Source organism: Syngnathus leptorhynchus, chromosome 5, assembly GCF_054491065.1.
Source record: "Syngnathus leptorhynchus isolate UIUO chromosome 5, UIUO_Slep, whole genome shotgun sequence".
Taxonomy (NCBI): Eukaryota; Metazoa; Chordata; class Actinopteri; order Syngnathiformes; family Syngnathidae; genus Syngnathus; species Syngnathus leptorhynchus.
This window is the reverse complement of record NC_141199.1, coordinates 2180610-2203775: the sequence shown is the minus strand read 5'-3', so window position 1 is coordinate 2203775 and position 23166 is coordinate 2180610. Positions and strand designations below refer to the sequence as shown.

General features: G+C 46.9%; 1 protein-coding gene across 1 annotated transcript in view; it reads right to left on the bottom strand.

Annotated features, from left to right (window-relative positions):
• Positions 1–22438, bottom strand: part of spcs3 (signal peptidase complex subunit 3) — a 52998-nt gene extending 30560 nt beyond the window's left edge. The window contains exon 1 of the mRNA XM_085912643.1: positions 22192–22438. Within this exon, the coding sequence (XP_085768769.1) occupies positions 22192–22334 (143 nt within the window). The 5' untranslated portion in view covers positions 22335–22438. The remainder of the gene's footprint in view (positions 1–22191) is intronic.
• Between the last annotated feature and the right edge of the window lie 728 nt (positions 22439–23166).

The window sequence follows — 23166 nt, the reverse complement described above, 5'->3', positions numbered from 1 at the left end:
CATCATAATTTACCATTTTTATTTCTCATTTAATAGCTTCATTCCACCGCATCAACAGTAAGTCACTGTTTAGCACAGTAAGTAGAGCATCAGATTTCCAACCTCATCGTCATTTTTATTTCATTTAATCATTATTTCGAGTCCCACTATAGTGTGAAGTGCCTTCGCCTTCACACGCAATTTCTCCAGAAATCGCCAATTCTAGTTGTGTGAAGGCGAAGGCCTTCACACTTATGTTATTCTACTCCTTTAACTTTATTATTATTGTGTGAAGGCGAAGGCCTTCACACTTATGTTATTCTACTCCTTTTACTTTATTGTGTGAAGGCGAAGGCCTTCACACTTATGTTATTCTACTCCTTTTACTTTATTATTATTGTGTGAAGGCAAAGGCCTTCACACTTATGTTATTCTACTCCCTTCCCTTTATTATTATTCCGCTTCTTCTTCTATTTTATTCTCCTCACTTTTCTGTCCTTCTTCTTCCACACAATTCAACCCATTCACTCCATTCCACTTTTCACGCATTCCAAATATTGACGAGATGACCGCTTCTATTTTTCTTATTCCAAAAATTCTCAGATTCCGCAAAATTCCCAAACTTCCGACAAATTTTTCCCCATTTATTCTCAATGGCACATTCAACATTTCACATTCACGTCGTTCCAGTTTGAAATTCACGTCATTCAGCACATTCACATCACATTGGGAAAGATTCTCAACATTCCTCAACTTCCCACTTTCCAAAAATTCCGCATTTTCAAATTTGAAATTCCACCAAATTCCCCAAAATTCAGTTTTTCACCTCTAGTTTCCACATTTTTCGACCGATTCAACCCATTCCAACTTTCTACTCTTCATATTCTTCCACGCTATTCCCCAAATTCCGACTTCCCAAAAATTCCACATTTTCAAATTTGAAGTTCCACCAAATTCTCCAAAATTCCACCAAATTCTCAAAAATTCCGTTTTTCACCTCTAAATTCCACGTTTTTCAACCGATTCAACCCATTCCAACTTTCAACTCTTCATATTCTTCCTCCCTGTTCCCCCAATTCCCACTTACCATAAATTCCACATTTTCAAATTTGAAATTCGACCAAATTCTCCAAAATTCCGTTTTTCACCTCTAATTTCCACATTTTTCAACCAATTCAACCCATTCCAACTTTCAACTCTTCATCTTTTTCCTCCCTATTCCCCAAATTCCCATTTCCCAAAAATTCCACTTTTTCAAATTTGAACTTCCACCAAATTCTCCAAAATTCCTTTTTTCACCTCTAAATTCTACGTAATTCAACTCGTTTCAACATCATTCGTCAGCAATCCCCAAAAAGTTATTCAAACATTTCGCCTTCACACGCAATTTCTCCAGAAATTGCAAATTCTAGTTAACAAAGAAAGACTACACAGAAAGCCTTCTTAAAGTTTTAATAACTTATTTGAACATTTCTTTCCAAACACTGCCTGTGACGCAGCAGTAATACCGGAGCAACACGGAAGTAATAGGGCTGGATAACAGAACATACCGGTAAAAGTCACTGAGACGCAGCGGTAAGAAAGCAGCATCACGGTAGCACAACACTATAGGGGCTGTTTAAAAAAAATACCAGTAAAAGTCACTAAGAGCCGTCTTCATCTTCCTCCTGTGGACAGAAACCATTGAAGTCTTCCTCCTCAGTGTCCGATTAGAATACTTGACACTTCGCCACACACTTTTTCAGCCACTCTTTTGTTGTTGCTTTTATGCATTTCTTCTAGCATTTTTTATAATGAGGGTCTGCTCATGCTAATTTTATTCATGCACAAAGAGCTAAGTTACATTAAACTAGTGAAGGAATATAAGAATTTGATCTTGAAATAGTTCATTAGACATCTTGTGCATGAGAGTATGAAACTGCTGAGTGTGTGACAGTGGGAACAAAACAAAATATGTGGTTGGTGCGAGGACGTCTGCGTTCCAGAACAAAAAGATAACCCAGGAGCAGCAACAAGGACAAGACCCACAGGGCCAGCTGATAGAGAACAACTGGTGACCCTATATGGAAAACTACAACCAGGAGGAGCGAGCAAGTTATTCGGCAGGAGAAGAAAGACCAATGAGAGCAAGCTAAAGTTAACTGCAGTTTACACATAGCCAATAGAATAATGACAGAATGCCTTTGTTGATGTGCCATTTGCATATTGTGTAGTATAATTAATGGCTGGGCAACTCGGAAGTAGAGTACGTCTGCTGGTGGCAACAGAGGCGTACAGAGGTGTATTGAGAGGGACCCGAGACCCAGGTGATGTATTAGATTTGTGTGTTAGGAATGAATCCACTCGTGTGTGAAAATGCCGGCTTCCTGATACCTTTCTATTGCAGAACGAGGGCGCATATTGTTGGATGAGTGGCAGTTGGGTAAGGTCACAAATTGGAGTCAGATTAGTAACTTGAGTTCATGTTAAATTAGAAATAAATTCCAACAATTTATGGTGACCCCGACGTGATGCATGAGAGGTAAAAGAGTCTGGGACTCTAAAGAAGTCTGGGACTTCAGTAACCACAAGAGTCTGGGACTCGGGGTCTGGGACCCACGTCCACACCAGGTGACGACCTGATAAAGACGCCACACGTCCGACCGTCTTTCCTCTTGGGCCCACAGTGAGACAAGGTAAGCAGATTCCTTTTCAAATTCTGCACATTGACAACGCTAAATTATAAGAGGAAGGATGAGCGGAACAGTGAAAGTGTGTAGTAGGGTATAAAATCTGGGATTTACCTACTAGAATAGTTTGGAACTATTTGCGGTTACTATACGGTTTAAAATCTGGGATTTACGTATCAGTACAAGTGTGGACTTAGTAGGGTATAAAATCTGGGATTTACCTACTAGAATAGTTTGGAACTATTCGTGGTTACGATACGGTTTAAAATCTGGGATTTACGTATCAGTGTGAAAGCAGTGTGAGTGGGAGTGTGAGTGTGGAATCTAAAATTGTTCTGCGTAAAAAGTGGTTGGGAGACACACGAGTGGATTTAAAGATGGCGGATAAGAGGAAGTGGGATAATGGTCTCGGGTCCCTCCAAATTAAAGGTCCCTCCAAATTAAAGGTCCCTCAGGGTCCCTCCAAATTAAAAGTCCCTCAGGGTCCCTCTGTGGCACTTCAGACGAGCGGACTGAAGTCTGGTCGGAGATTATGGGTCATTACGCTAAACTGGAATCACAGTTGATTAGGGGAATAGAAAGTAAGAAAATTAAGAAGGAAAAAGAACGGTGTCAGAAGTTGTTTTTGAAATTAAAGAAGGATGAATTGTTTCACGGAGAACCTGGAACATGGGACATGTCGAAGTTAGCGCGGCAGTTACAGAAAAAAGAAAGCAGAATGTTGGCAAATATTCGAGATATGAATGAGGAACGGAGCCAAGTCGGATGGCGACAGCGTAATAAACTTAAGAAAGAAGTGAAGGAAGTGGAGGAAGAGAGACGAGGCATTCACCAATTGGCAACTATTGCCACTGCGCTGGCAGCGATAAACGAGGAAAAGAAAGAGGATGAAGTGATTGAAAAAGTGGAAGAGAAGACGGAATGTGTTAGAGGCATTTATCCAAAGTTGCCGAGCTCGGGACAGTATGTGTTTGAGACGCCATCGTATCCGACGGCGCCGGTGATGGCCCCCGTAGTCACTTTGGGGGGCAGAATGGTTTTAGATGTGGAAGATGACGGTTCACGGATGACGCCAGCGACCGTACAGTTAATTGAACAGGCTGTGAATAATGAGAGAAAGAGAGTGCGCGGAGAGCTGCAGGGGAATGTGGAGTCGCCCGTGCAGACGCCAGGGGCGGCGCTAGCAGGAGACGGGGGCACCACTAGTGCAGGGAGTAAGAAGCGTGATGGACATAAGGTGCAGAGCGAGGAAAGAGATATGTTAGAGAAAGTGATGACAGAGACACGGAGACATGGGCAGGCAACGCCCAGCGGCGCTGATCACCGCAAGGAGGAAGAGGAAAGTGATGAGGAAGAGGGGAGCGTCTTACGTGAACAGTTGCAGATGCTCAGAGCGTTGAGTAGAGGAGAGAGGCGGCGCGATAGTGAGGAGAGCACGTCCAGGGAGGGGCGAGGCTATAATACACGTAGTAAAGGGAAAATGATGTCACAGCAGGAGCAGCCTCAAACAATGGCACCCCTAGTGGTGACTCAAGCGGGCCGTCAATATGAGCCTTTGGTGCTTCGGGATGTGGCTGCATTGGTGGAAAAATTGCCCCCCCTGCATAAAGGAGCACGAGCCTGGATTACTAAATTTTTAGCTGCCATGTCAGGACAGGGAGTAGCATTGGGGGATTTTAGACAAGCCATTTTGGGATCATGTTCCCTGATTCAATTACAGAATATTGAGGAGGCAGCTGGCACCCGCCAGCTGGGGAGAGAAACGCCCCTGGCAGAGATCGCGGAGGCGTTGTTTCGGGAGCTGAGGGCGGCCTTTCCCTCCCCAGTGGATGTGATGCCAACAATTTTTAATTATGGAAAAGATGTGACTCCCGAGCAACATTATGCTCAGGCATTGGAGCTGTGGATTGAGACCACAGGTAAACACCCAGGCAGCTACCCTGAAGCTGAGATGATGTTCAGGACGGCGATGCTGAACGGCCTCCCAAATGAGGTGCAAGCGATTATGAGAATTGATCCGGACATTTTGGTCTGTCCGGAACCGAGATTCAAGAGGCATTTGATACACCATTGCCGCATCTACATGGAAAAAGCAAATAAAGATCAAAAGGAAACTGACGCTCTGGCGACTAGTTTGGTTAAATTACAGTTGGCAAAGTTGCATGGTGAGGCAAAACAAGAAAAGGTTAAACAAAAACAGATGTATCAGACTCCAGTGGGGGCTGGACGGGGCCGAGGCCAAGGGTTCCGTGGTGGATACAGAGGGCGTGGTCGTGGCGCCCCCCTGGGACGAGGGCGGAATTGGTTCGCTCTAGGGACTTGCTTCAACTGTGGGTCCCCTGATCACTGGGCACGAGATTGTAATGGCAACCCACCACCACCAGGGGCGGAGCAGCAGAACCAGCAAGCAGGGCCACCACACCAAAGGGGACCGCAGCAGCCCCGCCCGTGGCCACAGCCGAATCCACAGGGGCAGTATTACCAAGCCGACCCGTGGTACGGCCCGGACGAATAGGGGGGCCTGGGAAGCTCGGGAAGCACTGGTCAGGCAGAGCCAATGCTTCGGTTGACAGTGGCAGACACTCCGGTCCAGATGTTGGTGGACACTGGAGCAACACATTCATCAATCAACATGCCACTGCCAAGTACAGCGTTGTCGAAACGAAATACAACGTTGGTCGGCTTCTCGGGACGTCCTCAGACTCTGCCCTTTACTCGGCCATTGAAAACGGAAATTACAAACACCGGACAGAAACTATATCATTCATATGTTCATGCAATGGACACACCCATCAATTTGATGGGCAGAGACATGTTGTCAGCATTGAGAGCCCAGATTCTGTGCGGCGAGAAGGGACTTACAGTGACATTTCCTGACGGACAGGTTCTGGAATGCTCCCAGCCTGTGACAACTCAGGGTCAGTGGTTGATGGCACCACTCCCCACAGTACCAGAAACGGCACGAATCTACTGGGCGAGATTGAAACCTGAGACTCCGTTTGGGGGAGGTGTCTACTCCACGTACCTCTTGTGGAAACCGTGGATCCAGGCATTGGCACCGTACCACCCCCCAGTGGATCCATTGCACTCTATATTATGATAGAGAATCAGATGAGATATATAGAGATGCGTTTGAAGAAATTGAGGGAGATGATTGGACATTACAATCACCATGCATCTTTGTGGGCCCCGAGGGGGTGGCAGCATATGTACAGTTGTCGCCGGAGCAAGAGCAATGGTATCGAATGAGTGAGGAAGGTTTGCCGCACGTGTCACTGGCTGTGTCGCCAGGCCATGAGCCCCGCCAATTGGGGCCCATGGTGAAACGATTAACACAACAACATGACTGGATGATGACTGAGATTCCAAATGTGTGGCATTCGGCCGCAACCAAGAGTTACAGGATAATGGCAAAAATGGTAGATGAGTCAGACCTTGAATTGGTCTTTCTGGACCGCCATCATGGGCGGGAACAGACAGACCATGAGTCTGCACAGGCGATGCTGGATCAAATGCCACAGACCTTGTGGTCACAGGGTCCATTCGATGTTGGTTTTTGTCATACGGTTCAGCCGATCCAATTGGAAGTTGATTGCTCCAGTCCGGTCCGCCGTCCTCAATATCGATGGCCGAAGGAAGCAGACAAAGGTTTGGAGGACACAGTGGCACAGTGCCTGCCAATGGTGGGCTTAAAGGTTGACCGCCCGAACAGGCAGGTCAAGAGAGGGAATGTGACAATGGCGAGAATTGGATCCAAGTCGGACTCGAAAGTGTCTGAACAACGACGACGACGAGGCAAATGTTTAACTTTATTGACTATTTTCAGAAGTGATGGAGCGAAAGAAGAACGAGTGATGGTGTATCATTCCTGTAATGGAACGGTAGGGTATGAAGCAGAGCAAGATGGTGGTAAGACGCTGACACAGACACAACAACTACTGCTAAATCTGAGGTATAAACAACCGTCACAGGTGAAAGCTTGGGGGACAATTTTCAACTGGACTCAACAATGGCCTGATTTGTTAGATAAATTGGACAATTATCAACCACGGTACCAGGACTGGCCATTGGTACACCCACAGGGAAGAAAAAGCCCATTTTTGACGCCCATGTTGCACAACAAAATTTCACCTGCCTAAAGTTAAATGGGACTGGCCCTGGGATTGGAAATATCCAGGAGTCATGGTGTAATGAAAATGTGTCTTTGCCAGCAGGAATCCCTCTCGCTCGTGCTGATGTTTGGCTGTGGTGTGGAGCAAAAGTGTTGTACGATAGGCTTCCCTCCAATGCCTCAGGTAAGTGCGCCCTAGTAACGCTGATCATGCCAATTAGTGTGACAGCATTAGACGTGTCCAGAATAAATTGGGAAGGCGTTGGACGGTGGGGAAGAATCCCCTTCCTTGTGAGGAGGAAAAAGGACATGCAAGAATGGTTGAATGCAGGAGACGTACATAGATGCAATTGGAGTTCCGAGAGGGGTCCCTGATGAATACAAATTGGTGAATCAAGTGGCGGCAGGATGGGAGAGTATTTTCCTGCTCATTACAGTAAACAAAGATGTGGACCGGATTAATTATGTCCACTACAATGTCCAACGATTGGCAAACTTCACCACCTCGGCACTCCAGGCAGTGCATGAGCAATTAGCAGCCACGTCTCTTATGGCATTCCAAAATAGGAGGAGTCTGTGGTATTTTTGGGATCAGTGCTGTACTCTGATTCCCAACAATACGTCTCCTGACGGTCGGCTCACTAAGGCATTGGAGGGTCTGCGCACGCTAAGTAACAAGATGAAGGAGCACTCAGGTGTGAACACCAGTTGGTACTCTGACTGGTTAAACGTCTTTGGCAAATATAAAAGCTTGATTGCATCAGTACTGATTTCTATCGCTGTGTTTGCTGCTATTATGGTGTTATGCGGATGTTGCTGTATTCCATGTATCAGATCATTAACTGTTAAGACAATTGAACGCACGTTGGGGCCACTCCCTCCGGGTGGCCAGTACATGATGATCCCTCAGAAGGACCCCCAGGAGGCGGAGACAGCTGTGGCCCTCCGGGATGTGAGTATGTGAAGGTGGCCTCAGGGACCTGGGGCCATGAGGAGGGTATGAAATGTTCTCCTGATTGTCTAGAATTAAATTGTTTGCTGATTTTTAGCTTACGGCTAGTGATTTTTAGCTTGTGTTTAACAAGAAAACAAGGTATTCGAGTGATGACCTCAGTGGTCTGAGGTCATGAGAGGGAATGAAGGAATATAAGAATTTGATCTTGAAATAGTTCATTAGACATCTTGTGCATGAGAGTATGAAACTGCTGAGTGTGTGACAGTGGGAACAAAACAAAATATGTGGTTGGTGCGAGGACGTCTGCGTTCCAGAACAAAAAGATAACCCAGGAGCAGCAACAAGGACAAGACCCACAGGGCCAGCTGATAGAGAACAACTGGTGACCCTATATGGAAAACTACAACCAGGAGGAGCGAGCAAGTTATTCGGCAGGAGAAGAAAGACCAATGAGAGCAAGCTAAAGTTAACTGCAGTTTACACATAGCCAATAGAATAATGACAGAATGCCTTTGTTGATGTGCCATTTGCATATTGTGTAGTATAATTAATGGCTGGGCAACTCGGAAGTAGAGTACGTCTGCTGGTGGCAACAGAGGCGTACAGAGGTGTATTGAGAGGGACCCGAGACCCAGGTGATGTATTAGATTTGTGTGTTAGGAATGAATCCACTCGTGTGTGAAAATGCCGGCTTCCTGATACCTTTCTATTGCAGAACGAGCGCGCATATTGTTGGATGAGTGGCAGTTGGGTAAGGTCACAAATTGGAGTCAGATTAGTAACTCGAGTTCATGTTAAATTAGAAATAAATTCCAACACTAGCAAGCTACACGTCTCCAGAGTAGACGTGACCAGGAAATAAAGAAAGAAAACGGTGACACAACAAGATGCCATCGACAATAGCCCGGTGCCCCCTAGTGGCCGGAAAAAAAACTTTAAAGTGCATGGATGAGCAGCTGTAGTTCCTACATTAAGAGCCAAATCATATGCATTTCTTTAGTCCCCTATAATGAGGGTTTGTGTATGTTGGAATAATCTCGGGGGAAGCCTTGGCCTGCCAGACCAGGAGGCCTTATCTTTATGAGTTTACGACTCTCCTTTAAACTAAATGCTTTCTATTTGGTTCAAGGAATGTCTTTTGATCCCCGTCAGCCTTATATTTCCTTCCTGTCCTTATGTTACTTTTGTGTTTGTTTTGTAAGAAGTCTTCAATGACAATGAGCAGAGCTTCTTTGCATAGGCGAAATGTTCTTTGTCAGTTTAAAGGGACTTCATTCCTTTTAGTTAACTGTAGCTTTGATTCATAGATTGTAGATGATCAAAACTGGTTATATACAGTTTGAAGTAGTCACATTAAAGTTATCCCATATTTACTCAATGTTCGTTTAAGGAACTGTATATCAGTTACCTTACATTTACTTAATATGTGTTGAAATGTTTAAGTAGGGTTAGATATTATTATTATTATGTGTTGTGTTAGTTTACTAAGAAGATAAACTTAGCAAGGGTTTAGTTGCATTGTTCCACAGGTAAGCGACATTCAGCGTGCTTCAAGTTATCTGATCACAGTCGAGGAGGAGTCGGCCACCCATGGAGAGGACAACTGGTTGGGGGAAGAAAGCAGACTCTGCAGTCCCAATGCGGGGGTCGAGAAAGTGCTGGATCACACTACACTACATTCCTTAGCTAATCAGCGTTGCTACAGCCACTATCTCCCCTCCCTTTAGTGTAGCAACGCCTCTGTAACCAGGGCAACCAAGACATTAAAAAGAGGAGCACGTGGAGGAGGAACTCAGAACTGGTGGAGATTGTAACTGAGCTTCCTTTCTCTATCGTTCTCCTCGCGAGTAAACTCATCCTGGTTGTCTTCTCCTCTTCGTTCCAGCATGTGATTTAATGTCTGATCATATTCAGACCCAACAGTGTATAAAACTTGAGATTTCTTTTCTTTGGGTCAAATCACCCAGCCCTAGCACAGACTTAACCTAACTTATATAAGCCAACACTGATTGGCCAGAGCCATTAAGACCCAAGCATCAACAGTTCTGGTTGGCTAATACATCTATCACTCAAACACCAAAGGGGGAAAAAAGAAAACTATATAAAACTGCACTTAGTTCATTAGATGATTGCACTTGGTCAAACCTCGATGTCGATTAGATTTAGATTAATCATCCAGCACTAATGGCAAACTCCACACAGGGAGGGCCGGAGGTGGAATCGAACCTGCACCCTCCTAACTGTGAGGCGGACGTGCTAACCAGTGCTTCACTGTGCCGCCCTCAAAGAATTCAATTCAATAAAAATTTACACACCTTGGTAAAACATGCAAACTAGCTCAGGCTGAGTGGTAACGAATGCCAGTGTACGTTCCACATGTTCAGATCGGTTCATGGGCCTGCGACTGTTGAAGTAGTCAGGTTGACGTGTCAAGCAGACTCCGCTCAATAAGTAGGTGTCAGTAAGTATCGTGGACTGGTACTTTTTGGTACCGGTACCAAATTGGGTCGGTACCGTAGCACCGTAAAGATTCTATACAAACGATACCACTAACAGTATAGTTTGTTTACCCAGCAACCATCAGTTAATTATGACGCCGCTGCTGGCATCCGTTGATGACGTAGCGCTCCTTTTACCATGTCTCATAACAAATATGTCAGCTGTGAAAGCGAAGCATTCAAATGTTTGGGTTAACTTTATAAAAGTGACTTAAAAATCTGCTCAATGCACCATTTGTTTGTAGTTGCTACCAAAGGGGGATACACAAGCAACCTTATGAAGCATTTACCATGTGCTCACGGGATAAAGCTAAAAGACTGCGCCATATTGACTGTTTAAGTGTTTAATTCTGCAGCTTAAACGAACCCTTCCATCTTCTTTGAACACTCTTTGGCAATGACAAGTCACAGTCAGTACCGTAATTTCCGCATTATAGGGCGCACTTAAAAGCTTGTAATTTACTCAAAAACCCACAGTGCGCCTTATAATGCAGAGCGCCTTTTATATATGTATCAATTGATGAATTTGATACTGGTTGCACACAGTGCTCTTCCAAAATGTTTCAGTACGACTAGTAAATTACAAGGTTGCATCGCTTTCAGCATTACAGACACTTTGGTCAGGGGCGTTGACGGAATGGGGTCGAAATACAGAAAGTCCTGCCTAGCTACAAAAACAGATATACTCAAACCTCTAAATAAAGTACATAAGCAGACAAGTATATTCACATATTAAATCAATAAAAGAAACATTTTAAGCATATAATCATACCTGCACAACAAATCAATAAAGAGGACATAACTAGACATTTTTATATATGGTAATGACAAAGTTTTTATAACTTCATGATCTAATATGTATTTCTGTGCACTTTGAAATAAATGTTTTTTTACATATTGCCTGAGTAGCAAAATGACCCTTAATGCATGCCCGATGTCAATATAAATCACAGACATTTCTCAAGGTGTCTTAGAATGTACTGTACTTGATTATATCTTATGTTTTGATTAATGCTTGATGTGACGTCGTATTTTGCCTAATGCTAGACGCCAGCCTTGGATTACTACTGAAGGTTCTGGACAGAGGGAAAATGTTTTTACTAATAATGAATAAATATGGTTGGAAGCATGATTAAACTAAGAATGTGACAAAGTAAGCATGGAGTGTCAAAAGAACAAACAAATGCATTGTAAGTGGTAAGAACTTTGCACAGTGAGGGAACATGAATGAATTTATGTCACACCCAAAATGTCACATAAGTCCAAACAAAATGACAAAATTAGAAGGATGATGAACAGATGACGTGACAAGGGCGTGGGAGGAGTTTGGCGAGGCCATGGAGAATGACTTCCGGACGGCTTCGAGGAAATTCTGGTCCACCATCCGGCGTCTCAGGAGGGGGAAGCAGTGCACGGTCAACACTGTTTACAGTGGAGATGGTGTGCTGCTGACCTCGACTCGGGATGTCGTGAGTCGGTGGGGGGAATACTTCGAAGACATCCTCAATTCCACCGACACGCCTTCCATTGTGGAAGCAGGGCCTGGGGACTCTGAGGCGGATTCTCCAATCTCGGAGGTCGAAGTCACTGAGGTAGTTAAAAAACTCCTCGGTGGCAAGGCCCCGGGGGTGGATGAGATCCGCCTGGAGTTCTTAAAGGCTCTGGATGTTGTGGGGCTGTCATGGCTGACACGCCTCTACAGCATTGCGTAGACATCGGGGACGGTGCCTCTGGATTGGCAGACTGGGGTGGTGGTTCCCCTCTTTAAGAAGGGGGACCGGAGGGTGTGTTCCAATTACAGGGGAATCACACTCCTCAGCCTCCCTGGTAAGGTCTATTCAGGGGTGCTGGAGAGGAGGATCCGTCGGGAGGTCGAACCTCGGATTCAGGAGGAGCAGTGTGGCTTTCGTCCTGGCCGTGGAAAAGTGGACCAGCTCTACACCCTCGGCAGGATCCTCGAGGGTGCATGGGAGTTCGCCCAACCAGTCCACATGTGCTTTGTGGATTTGGAGAAGGCGTTCGACCGTGTCCCTTGGGAGGTTCTCTGGAGCGTGCTTCGGGAGTACGGGGTACCGAGCCAACTGATAAGGGCGGTTCGGTCCCTGTATCACCGATGCCAGAGTTTGGTCCCCATTTCCGGCAGTAAGTCGGATTAGTTCCCAGTGAGGGTTGGACTCTGCCAAGGCTGCCCTTTGTCACCGATTCTGTTCATAATTTTTATGGACAGAATTTCTAGGCGCAGCCGAGGCGTTGAGGGGGTCCGGTTTGGGGACCTCAGCATCGCGTCACTGCTTTTTGCAGATGACGTGGTGCTGTTGGCTTCTTCAGTCCGTGATCTCCAGCTCTCACTGGAGCGGTTCGCAGCAGAGTGTGAAGCGGTCGGGATGAGGGTCAGCACCTCCAAATCCGAGTCCATGGTCCTCGGTCGGAAAAGGGTGGAATGCCCTCTCCGGATCGGGGATGAGATCCTGCCCCAAGTGGAGGAGTTCAAGTATCTTGGGGTCTTGTTCACGAGTGAGGGCAGGATGGAGCGCGAGATCGACAGGCGGATCGGTGCAGCGTCGGCAGTAATGCGGACTCTGTACCGGTCCGTCGTGGTGAAGAGAGAGCTGAGCCAAATGGCAAAGCTCTCGATTTACCGGTCGATCTACGCTCCTACCCTCACCTATGGTCACGAGCTATGGGTCGTGACCGAAAGAACGAGGTACGGGATACAAGCGGCTGAAATGAGTTTCCTCCGCAGGGTGTCCGGGCTCTCCCTTAGAGATAGGGTGAGAAGCTCGGTCATCCGGGAGAGACTCGGAGTAGAGCCGCTGCTCCTCCACGTTGAGAGGAGCCAGATGAGGTGGCTCGGGCATCTCATCAGGATGCCTCCTGGACGCCTCCCTGGGGAGGTGTTCCGGGCATGTCCCACCGGTAGGAGACCCCGGGGTCGACCCAGGACGCGGTGGAGAGACTACGTCTCTAAGGAAAACAACAGCCCCCACCAAATCAAACACACAGAATCGCCCATAATCAGCACCCACCCCCATAGAAACAGCTCTCACTGAACCAGCACCCACTCCCATGGAATCAAACTCTTCTGCGAACTTGCCCCAACCCCCTGGACTCATCACCACGGCCCACAGCAGTATGTGCAACTGAATATAAACTGATCAAAGAACCTTGAACGTTGCCTTTTCTGAATGGAGACTTTCTGCTCTTGAGCATTGTCGCACGAAACGCCCGGCGCTGTATTGTATTTTTTCTGAAAACAGAGCTTTCTTAACAAGAATTGTGATTTAACTCAACCAACCTGTGTAAGTCTAAATTTTGTTTCGGTGTCTTAGTCTTTTCCCAAAACTGAAAAAAGAGAACGAAGTAAATGAGTAAATTGGATAACAGGTGGTTGGCTCCCGCTTTTGCCGTGAGGTACAGAGAGCGCTTCCCAAATTGTGGACCGAATCCAACAGTGTCATCAAAGCTACTACTGGCTTTACTACCTCATCTCCCTCAAAATGGATGGAGGAAAGATTCCTACATTGGCTGAACAACCAGTCAGAAGCCTAGGAACGCATTATACAGCGGAGCTGTCTCACATGCATTTGCCTGCCACTATCATGCAGCAGTTTACGAACGAGCTTGTGAGGATTGACGTGCCACTTCCAGGGAAGCTTAAAGTCTGGTGTTACCAATTTACCCTTTATTAGCACCTCATGTGGCCCCTAAAGCTGTGTGAGTTCACCTCATCCACAGTTATGAAGATGGATGCTAAAGCCAACAGCTTAATATGCAAGTGGCTTGGGCAACCCCGAAGCCTCTCCAATATCGGCCTGTTTGGGAAGACCACACTGCAGCTGCCACTATAGTCTATCAACTTAGGCTACAGACAAGAGAAGGCGAGGTTCGTCCTAGAATTAAGAAACTCAACTGACCCGTTTATAAGAAACACCAAGACACCGGTGCGAACAGGACGCAAGTGAAAAGCAGAGGAGGCTGTTGACCAGGCCATCAACATGCTGATGCACGGAGTTGGCGGGCAAGTCACATTCAGGGAGAGCAGGCTTAGGATGGGGAACAGCCTCAAGTTTTGGTCCAAGGCTACAAGAAGGGAGAGGAAAGAGCTGGTGTTTGAGGAGGTGAGCAGGCACGAGGAAGAGCCATATAAGATCAAGACACTTAGCCAGCCACAGCAAGGACGATGGAGGACTTGGGAAGGACTGATGAACAGGACCATCAAGTGGTCCGACTTGTGAAAGATTCCTCAAGCAAAGCTGACTTTCCTCATTCGGGCCACGTATGACACTCTACCCAGTCCGAGCAATCTGAGCCAGTGGTATGGCTCAGAGGAAACCTACCGGCTCTGCAACGCCCCAAACCTATCACATATTCTGTCCAGTTGCAAGATGGTACTGGCACAAGGTAAGTATAGGTGGTGGCACGATCTGCTTCTACGGCAGCTGGCAGAAGTTCTTGAAGCGCAGAGAATGGATGCAGCGAAACACCCTCCCTTCCAAGATACGGACGTTCATCCGCTTCGTTGGACAAAGGGCCTCAGAGTCTTTATTTAACAAAACAAGAGTTCAACGAGCCAACAACTACTGAACTTCCAGCCACGGAGGTGGAAGAGAGCGACATAGAATAGGAGCGTGCGTGCGTAAAAGCCATGTCCGAGCTCCATCCACCGTCCCCGGACAGCCACCCGGCTGAGCGCCGGCCTCCGACTTCCATCCATGGAGGTGAAAGAGAGCTCCCGTCGAGAAGGATCGGGCGTGCGTAAAAGCCATAATAGTTTTTCAAACCTTCTGTGTCACTCCAAATCATTCAATCCAAACTCAAACTCTTCGTCCTCCGTGTCACTTACAAACAAAGCCGCTAATGATGCCGGTCGTACGTAGGGCCCTTTGTCATCTTCGTCATCCCGTGATCGAATCCTTAGCCCTTTATGTAAACAACCGCCGCGCGGCACGCGTGACGTCACTTGCAGTTCAAATGACAGTAATCCCTTGCTACATCACGCTTCGTTTTTCGCCGTTTCACTACATCGCGGATTTTTGAATTTTGAAAATTTGTGAAAGAAATCACATAAGTCGCTCCTGAGTATAAGTCGCCCCCCACCCAAACTATGATAAAAACCGTGACTTATAGTCCAAAAATTACGGTACACAAAATTACTGTCTCACTGTTGCACTCCATTACATGAATGAGAGCCAACTCAGACAGAAAGTAATAACGTATTGGCCCGAATATGAGACGATGTTTTTTGCATTGAAATAAGACTAAAAAAGTGGGGGTCGTCTAACATTCGGGGTCGATATTATACCCATTTTCACTTGTACGCAGCGGTAAGTTAAAGGTTGCTGGTATCGACTGAGTATGTTGCTGTGATCGTGTGCATTTTTTACACAAAGTGAGTATATACATTTCATTGTTACTACTGTCCCCTCCGTGAGTCGTCACCTTATCGTGGTGGAGGGGTTTGCGTGACCCTATGATCCTAGGAGCCATATTGTCAGGGGCTTCATGCCCCTGGTAGGGTCACCCATGGCAGAAGGGTTCTAGGTGAGGGGCCAGACAAAGCACTGCACAAAGCACATGAGACCCCTCATGACGAATAAAATATATGGACGTAGTTTTCCCTCGCCCGGACGCGGGTCACCGGGGCCCCTCTCTGGAGCCAGGCCTGGAGGTGGGGCTCCAAGGCGAGCGCTTGGTGGCCGGGCCTTCGCTCATGGGGTCCGGTCGGGCATAGCCCGAAAAGAAAACGTGGGTCCCCCTTCCAATGGGCTCACTACCTATAGGAGGGGCCAAAGGGGTCGGGTGGATAATGAGCTGGGCGGCGGCCAAAGGCGGGGACCTTGGCGGTCCGATCCCCGGCTGCAGAGGCTGGCTCTGGGAACATGGAATGTCACCTCTCTGGCTGAAAAGGAGCCCGAGCTGGTGTGTGAGGCAGAAAGGTTCCGACTAGACATAGTCGGACTTGCCTCCACACATAGTTTGGGCTCTGGTACAAACCCTCTCGAGAGGGGCTGGACTCTCTTCCACTCTGGAGTTGCCCACGGTGAGAGGCGTTGAGCAGGTGCTGGCATACTTATTGCCCCCCGGCTGGGCGCATGCACATTGGGGTTCACCCCGGTGAGCGAGAGGGTAGCCTCCCTCCGCCTTCGGGTGGGGGGGACGAGTCCTGACTGTTGTTTGTGTCTATGCACCGAACGGCAGCTCAGAGTACCCACCCTTCTTAGAGTCCCTGGAGGAAGTGCTGAAGAGCGCTCCTTCTGGGGACTCCATCGTTGTACTGGGTGACTTCAATGCTCACGTGGGCAATGACAGTGAGACCTGGAAGGGCGTGATTGGGACGAACGGCCCCCCCGATCTGAACCCGAGCGGTGTTCTATTATTGGACTTCTGTGCTCGACACGGATTTTCGATAATGAACACCATGTTCAAGCATAAGGGAGTCCATGTGTGCACTTGGCACCAGGACACCCTAGGCCGCAGTTCGTTGATCGACCTTGTAGTTGTGTCATCGGATTTGCGGCCGCATGTTTTGGACACTCGGGTGAAGAGAGGGGCGGAGCTGTCAACTGATCACCACCTGGTGGTGGGTTCTCTCCGATAGTGGGGGAAGATGCCGGTCCGACCTGGCAGACCCAAACGCTCTGTGAGGGTCTGCTGGGAACGTCTGGCAGAATCCCATGTCAGGAAGAGCTTCAACTCTCACCTCCGGCAGAGCTTTTCCCACGTCCCGGGGGAGGCGGGGGACATCGAGTCTGAGTGGACCATGTTCCGCGCCTCCATTGTTGCAGCAGCCGACCAGAGCTGTGGCCGTAAGGTTGTTGGTGCCTGTCGTGGCGGCAATCCCCGAACCTGCTGGTGGACACCGGTGGTTAGGGATACCGTCAAGCTGAAGAAGGAGTCCTATAGGGCCGTTTTGGCCTGCGGGACTCCGGAGGCAGCTGACAGGTACCGGATGGCCAAGCGGAACGCGGAACGCGGCTTCGGCGGTTGCTGAGGCAAAAACCCGGGCGTGGGAGGAGTTTGGCGAGGCCATGGAGAATGACTTCCGGACGGCTTCGAGGAAATTCTGGTCCACCATCCGGCGTCTCAGGAGGGGGAAGCAGTGCACGGTTAACACTGTTTACAGTGGAGATGGTGTGCTGCTGACCTCGACTCGGGATGTTGTGAGTCGGTGGGGGGAATACTTCGAAGACCTCAATTCCAAAGACACGCCTTCCATTGTGGAAGCAGGGCCTGAGGACTCTGAGGCGGACTCTCCAATCTCGGAGGTCGAAGTTATTGAGGTACTTAAAAAACTCCTTGGTGGCAAGGCAACGGGGGTGGATGAGATCCGCCTGGCGTTCTTAAAGGCTCTGGATGTTGTGGGGCTGTCATGGCTGACACGCCTCTACAGCATTGCGTGGACATCGGGGACGGTGCCTCTGGATTGGCACACTGGGGTGGTGGTTCCCCTCTTTAATAAGGGGGACCGGAGGGATTGTTCCAATTACAGGGGAATCACACTCCTCAGCCTCCCTGGTAAGGTCTATTCAGGGGTGCTGGAGAGGAGGATCCGTCGGGAGTTCGAGCCTCGGATTCAGGAGGAGCAGTGTGGCTTTCGTCCTGGCCGTGGAACAGTGGACCAGCTCTACACCCTCGGCAGGATCCTCGAGGGTGCATGGGAGTTCGCCCAACCAGTCCACATGTGCTTTGTGGACTTGGAGAAGGCGTTCGACCGTGTCCCTCGGGAGGTTCTCTGGAGGGTGTTTCGGGAGTACAGGGTGCCGAGCCAACTGATAAGGGCGGTTCGGTCCCTGTATCACCGATGCCAGAGTTTGGTCCGCATTTCCAGCAGTAAGTCGGATTCGTTTTTAGTGAGGGTTGGACTCCGCCAAGGCTGCCCTTTGTCACCGATTCTGTTCATAATTTTTATGGACAGAATTTCTAGGCGCAGCCAAGGCGTTGAGGGGGTCCGGTTTGGGGACCTCAGCATCGCGTCACTGCTTTTTGCAGATGACGTGGTGCAATTGGCTTCTTCAGTCCGTGATCTCCAGCTCTCACTGGAGCGGTTCGCAGCCGAGTGTGAAGCGGTCGGGATGAGGGTCAGCACCTCTAAATCCGAGTCCATGGTCCTCGGTCGGAAAAGGGTGGAATGCCCTCTCCGGATCGGGGATGAGATCCTGCCCCAAGTGGAGGAGTTCAAGTATCTTGGGGTCTTGTTCACGAGTGAGGGCAGGATGGAGCGCGAGATCTACAGGCGGATCGGTGCAGCGTTGGCAGTATTGCCAACTCTGTACCGGTCCGTCGTGGTGAAGAGAGAGCTGAGCCAAATGGCAAAGCTCTCGATTTACCGGGCGATCTACGCTCCTACCCTCACCTATGGTCACGAGCTATGGGTCGTGGCCGAAAGAACGAGATCCAGGATACAAGCGGCCGAAATGAGTTTTCTCCGCAGGGTGTCCGGGCTCTCCCTTAGAGATGGGGTGAGAAGCTCGGTCATCCGAGAGAGACTCGGAGTAGAGCCGCTGCTCCTCCACATTGAGATGAGCCAGATGAGGTGGCTCGGGCATCTCATCAGGATGCCTCCTGGACGCCTCCCTGTGGAGGTGTTCCGGGCATGTCCCACCCGTAGGAGACCCCTAACAGTCGCCAGCAAATGTATTTTGTTGTCTCGATTGATGACTTATGTTTGGTGTGTTGCTGAGAGTATTTCATTTATGGTTATTTATTATTATTTTTTGCCAATAATTCAGTAAAGCAATCAAAATTGAATCACGTCTTCTCTCCTGTGTTCTGACCTACACCCGGGGGCGAAGAGAGCATAACCATCTGAGCTAACTGCCTATAGTCCTCAGGCTCCCCAACAATAGCGGTAGCAGTTTGCATTCTTTTATTGCAATGTTTTTCCTTATTCAGATTTGTTTCAAGACTACAGTTAGTTAGAATTTACTTCGATGGTTAATGCAGTTATTGTAGTTTTGTTGTTTTATCACAGTAGATTGGTTTATATCCATTTCAAAAACCAGAAGCCATTCAGTTACAAATGTGATTGCACTTTAGTTTACATATTTAAATGTTCAGATATTAAGATGTGATAGACAGTTTTTGCATGATTTTAATGAGGCAAAATAACATGCTTTTTCTCTCGAATATATTGTTATAATCATTTGTTTCAGATGTACTGTAATTATAAAAATTAAATTTGGTGTTCAAAAAGTCTTTTTTCCAACTTGAGTCTTGAAAAAGAGGGGGTCGTCTTATAATCAGGGTCGTCTTATATTCGGGCCAATACGGTATATACCCAGACAGTTTATGAGTCACAGAGTGGTCCTGTTGTGGCTGACAAAATACAGGAGATAGTTGTAGAGTTTGGAATCAGAGAAAAGGTCATAGTTATAAACAGTTAATAATGCAGCGAATATGGAAGCGGCTACAAATAAAGAAGATTGGATGCTATGCGCACACACTTCATCTCAGTGCTCAGAAGGTGTACAGCCTCCAATCAATCTCCGAGCTGTCAGCGAGGATCCGAGATCCAGCAGTTTGGATCACAAGGTCTTCCACCGTGAAGCATGTAGTTGAGGTGAAACAGATGTTATTCCCACACACTTAACCTCAGTGCACAGAAGGTGTACAATCTCCAACCAATTGCCAAGTAGTCAGCGTGGATCCGAGATGCAATAGTTTGGATCAAGAGGTCTTCCATCGTGGGGAATGTGGTTGAGGAGAAGCAGAAACCTTTGGGTAGTAGGATGGAAAGCCTAATTGGTTCAGGATAACTAGAGAGGATTTTTTTTGCTTTTTAATTTAATGCACTCCACTTGGTCCTTTTTCAACGTTTCAGGAATGACTGTGCATACTGTTATCTTGGATGTAAGGACCCGCTGGAACTCGCTATACCTTAAGGACGAAAGATTCGTCCCAGACATACAAGCTTCACTTTTGAAACCACAAACCAAAAAACTAATGAAACTAGGTAATCAAGTGGATTGACTGTAATTATAATGACACTAAGTTTATAACTTAATTCATTTTAAGACAAAATCCATCCATCTTCTCCTGCTTATCTGGGGTCGGGTCGCGGGGGCAGCAGCTTTAGGAGTGACTCCCAGACTTCCCTCTCCCCAGCCACTTTATCCAGCTCATCCTGGGGGATCCCAAGGCGTTCCCAGGCCAACCAAGAGACATAGTCTCTCCAGCGCGTCCTGGGTCATCCACGGGGGTTTCCTGCCGGTGGGTGGCGCCCAGGAGGCATCCTGACAAGATGCCCGCGCCACCTCATCTGGCTCCTCTCAACCAGGAGGAGTAGTGGCTCTACTCCGAGTCTCACCCGGATAACCGAGCTTCTCACCCGATCTCTAAAGGAGAGCCCGGACACCCTGAGGAGGAAACTCATTTCGGTCCCTCATATCCGGGATCTCGTTCTTTCCGTGACAAGCCATAGCTCGTGACTATAGGTGAGGGTAGGAGCATAGATTGACCGGTAAATTGAGAGCTTTGCCTTTTGGCTCAGCTCTCTCTTCACCACAACAGACCGGTACAGTCTGCATTACTGCCGGCGCTGCACTTATCCGCCTATCGATCTCACGCTCCATCCTGCCTTCGCTCGTGAACAAGACCCCAAGATACTTGAACTCCTCTACTTTGGGCAGGATCTCATCCCCGATCCGAAGAGGGCATTCCACCCTTTTCCGACCGAGGACCATGGACTCAGATTTGGAGGTGCTGACCCTCATTCCCACCGCTTCACACCCGGCTGCAAACCACTCAAGTGAGAGCTTGGTTGTATCCGGTGACAATCAGGCCACATGCAGCCAAATTCTTCAAACACTCTCAAAACTGGAAAAGCACTTCAGAATCACAAAGAAGGATTCTCTTTTTGTAGCCACCATAAAGGAGAAGGTCTGGGGCGACCTGTCGAAACGTTACCAGGTGCATACTATACTACATTCATACAACATCAATTGGACACTTCTAATTTTCTTTTGATGTAAATTATGTACAATTATGTTTGTTTTTGTGACAAGGAAAATGCTATGATAATGGAGTTCTTGGAAGAGGAGACCACCATTGACCCAAGGTTCAAGGAGAAGATCAACAAGGAACACGTTTTTGACCGTTTGTTGGAGGTTGAAGTGACAGAGGTGAGTGATTGATAAAATTTGCATTGAATAATATGAGATTGTTCATATATGTTAAGACAATCTTATAACTTTCAGCTGTCAAAGGATGAAAATGTCACAAAGACAGAGGTTGCGAAGCACAATGATGATGAAGATGATGAGGAACTGTAAGTTCGACAGTTTTAGTTTATTTTACTGTTTATCTGAAACAAGGAAAGTACTGTACGTAATAAAAAAATTTATTTTATTTCAGCACGTGAAACCCACATCTGCTCTGGGAGAATTCTTTGCAGAAGAATATAGACCGTTGCAAAGGCGCATCAGTCGTCAGCAGCACAGTGCAACTCCATCAATTCGAGACAGACACAGAGAAGAAGTGGTGGTTTACAGAAGCTTCCCACAATCCCTACTGACCACTGCCCCTACTTTCATAGCTTTCCTCTTCCTAGTTCCTACCTCTGGTTACAAACTTCATCTACGGCATCTGAGAGAGTGTTTACAACCACTGGAGACTAGGGATGCGAATTGATAAGATTTTGTCTAATATCTCTCATCTGTAGTCAAATGAGTTTATCACTTTAAAGACCATGCTTTGCCGCCCTTACCAGTGAACATCAATCTCAAATGCAGCAATATCTTCAGCAAATAACAGCATAGACGAGAGTTTATTTCGCAATTTCAACATCGCAACTGAACATTTAGTGTCTAATTTGCAGATTAAGCAATCCCAAACACAGCCTGTTAAATGGGGGTCAATCGCCATATTAAAGTTACTAAAAAACACTTGAAGCCTACATTTGAGATAATAGTACAATCTGACAAACACCAAGCGACATCTTGATCGCAGATCTCAAAATGAAAAAGATTCAAAGGACCTTACAGCATGACTTTGGAAACACGTACGTCCACAGGAACTGTTCTGTCTTTAAACGCTGTTGTGATGAAACAGCCAAAAGTTAAAGCCGCCATGACACTCAGAGAGAACGCAAAAAGGGAGTTAGCTCTTGACAAAACGGTGTTCATTTTTTAAAAGGTCGTACAAGAGAAAATAAGAAACACTCAAATTTAACAAACGTGTCGAACTCCGTATGTGTAGAAATTCCCCAGATTATAAATGACAGAGAAAGCACATCCCGCCGTGTTTCACAATAAAACAATACAATGTACACGCTATGCTGATGCATCTAAATATTTATTTTAAGTATTGTAAATTGTGCACACTTAACCTGAACGGATGGAATAAAATCGTAAATTACTTGCTTAAGAGGTTAACTTCATCGGCACATCAGGGAGATCATTCTATATTCTGACTGGAGGCATATTACAACTTCCGGTGTGAAGTTTTTGAGGGTAGTGATTATTTGCTATGTCCGAATTCACAGACTGCGTCCTCCTGTTTGGATCGACTCGGGGTCCTAACACTATTGATGACGTCACAATTTTTGCAAAGAAACTTCTAAAACCAAATCGAGAAAATTTTCGTTTTGATGTACAGTCTGGGATTGTTTATTTAATGGACTAGTTTATTATTTACGTTTGAAATAAAGCACATCGTTATTGTGACATTATTTTTAATCAGGCAATCTTCTCCCATCGCCTCCTAACGTCTGACATACAACCCACACCGCGGCCGGTGTCGGGACCACATCTATTTATTATTATTATTATTATTATTATTATTATTATTATTATTATTATTATTGTTATTATTATTATTATCATTATTATAAAGAAAATATACAAACATGGCATATCGATGACAAGAGAACATATTTATGTAACGCACAAGGCACATAGTAACCAACTAATACCACACAGGTAATCATTAAAAAAGAAAAACGGAAAAAATCCAATC